This window comes from Macrotis lagotis, chromosome 3, assembly GCF_037893015.1.
Source record: "Macrotis lagotis isolate mMagLag1 chromosome 3, bilby.v1.9.chrom.fasta, whole genome shotgun sequence".
In the NCBI taxonomy this organism is placed as follows: Eukaryota; Metazoa; Chordata; class Mammalia; order Peramelemorphia; family Peramelidae; genus Macrotis; species Macrotis lagotis.
Genome location: NC_133660.1, coordinates 297,476,831 through 297,478,697, shown reverse-complemented (window position 1 = coordinate 297,478,697; position 1,867 = coordinate 297,476,831). Strand labels below are relative to the sequence as shown.

The window sequence follows — 1,867 nt, the reverse complement described above, 5'->3', positions numbered from 1 at the left end:
AAGTCACTATGTTATGATTTGAAACCCATTATCTAGGCCATGGGATCGAATTTAATTTAGTAATATACTTAATATTCCAATCGTGGAAGTCAACAGATTCCAAGAAAATAACATTTGTTTTTCAAATGTATTTTATTCTTTTGTGTTTACAAGGCAATGGGGGAAGTTACTTGCCCAAAATCACATACCTAGATAATTATTAAGTGTCTGAGGCTGTATCTGAGCTTGGGTTCTCCTGACTCCAGGCTCTGTGCCCTATCCACTGTGTCCTTTAGCTGTTCCTCAAGGGTGTTTTTAAATATGTTCCACTTATTGCCATTAAGGATAAAAAGAAAGACATGAACATTCCCTGTATTTAAATTGATTTTCTAAATTGTATTTATTTTTAATTTATGACAATAAAAAAAATCTTTTCTAGCAAAGTCAAAAATTACAAGATAATTGCACATGAACCTACAGATTTATTATGTCCAACTTGTTATTCCTCTTAAATTGATAATAAATTTATCATGCAATTGGTAACTAGAAGCAAACTTACAGATAAATACTTCAAAGGAGACACATGTGGAATAGATGGACATAGATGGCTTTCTAGTAGGAGTAAGGGTACTTCTGTGCATAGTAGCATTAGAAACAAATGGAAAGAAATCCAAATTGTATATTTGGCTCATTTGTCATGACCTGTGAGATTTAGGAAGTAATTTCCCCATTGAAGCAATGACATCCTTATTTCTCAGACTATATATCAGGGGATTAAACATTGGGGTCACAGTGGTATAGAAAATACCAAGTACCTTGCTTGCTCCTGCTGATTGACGGGAATTCGGCCACAAGTATTCAGTACTTCCGGACCCATAGAACAAACCCACAACGATGAGGTGGGAAGAACAAGTGGAGAAGGCTTTGGATTTCCCTGAGGATGAAGGCAGTTTCAGGATGGTAGTGATGATCTTGACATAGGAGTAAAATATCAGTAGAAAGGGGATTGTGACAAAAGATAGAGCAAGAAGTAGAACTGAGACAGCTACATTAGATGCGTCCCCACAGGACAATTTGAGTAAAGGTGGGGCATCACAGAAAATATGATTGATCTCGTTAGGACCACAGAAGTTCAAAGAGAAAATCTGATAAGTCTCCACTACCATTACTGGGACCCCAGTCATCCAGGAAGCCACAACCATCTGGACGCATACCTTGTGATTCATGATTAGAGGGTAAAACAGAGGCTTGCATATGGCCACATAGCGGTCATAAGCCATCACAGTCAGTAACAAACACTCTGCTGCTCCCAGAATATAAAGGAAGCAAGCCTGTACAGCACAGGCTAAGAAGGAAATGCTCCTTTTGGGAGACCACAGATCTGCCAACATCCTTGGGAGAGTGACTGATGTGTAGCAGATTTCCAGTAAGGAAAAGTTTCCCAGGAAAAAATACATGGGAGTTTGGAGAACTGGATCGGTCTTGGTGATGAAAATGAGGAGGCCATTTCCTATGAGTATACTCAGGTAGATGACTGAGAAAAGCCCAAAGAGAAATCCTTGGAGGTTGGGAAGGTCAGAAAAGCCCAGGAGAATGAATTCCATCACCTCTGTGAGATTGTCCTGTGTCATTGAGTCTTTCTTCTGTCTGTGGAAATGAAGATTTCAGAAGGAAGCAATCACTTTCCTTCGGTTATTCTCAGTTTCTCTCTCAGTCAAGAAGTGAAAATTCAGAATGAAAACCCCTCCATTTTATTTCATATTTTCATTACCAGTACTTTTTCCCTCTGGATTCTCATCTCAGTTCTCTACAATCTAAAGAAAAACCCAAATTCAGTAACTCACTGTGAAGTCTTTATCCTTAATCAAGCACTCTGCTAAAATTCCAC

General features: G+C 38.7%; 1 protein-coding gene across 1 annotated transcript; it reads right to left on the bottom strand.

Moving 5' to 3' along the window:
• Positions 1 to 674: 674 nt before the first annotated feature.
• Positions 675 to 1,610, bottom strand: LOC141519564 (olfactory receptor 10AG1-like). Its single transcript, XM_074231772.1, has one exon. It carries the CDS (start codon positions 1,608 to 1,610, stop codon positions 675 to 677), a length of 936 nt encoding a protein of 311 aa, XP_074087873.1.
• Between the last annotated feature and the right edge of the window lie 257 nt (positions 1,611 to 1,867).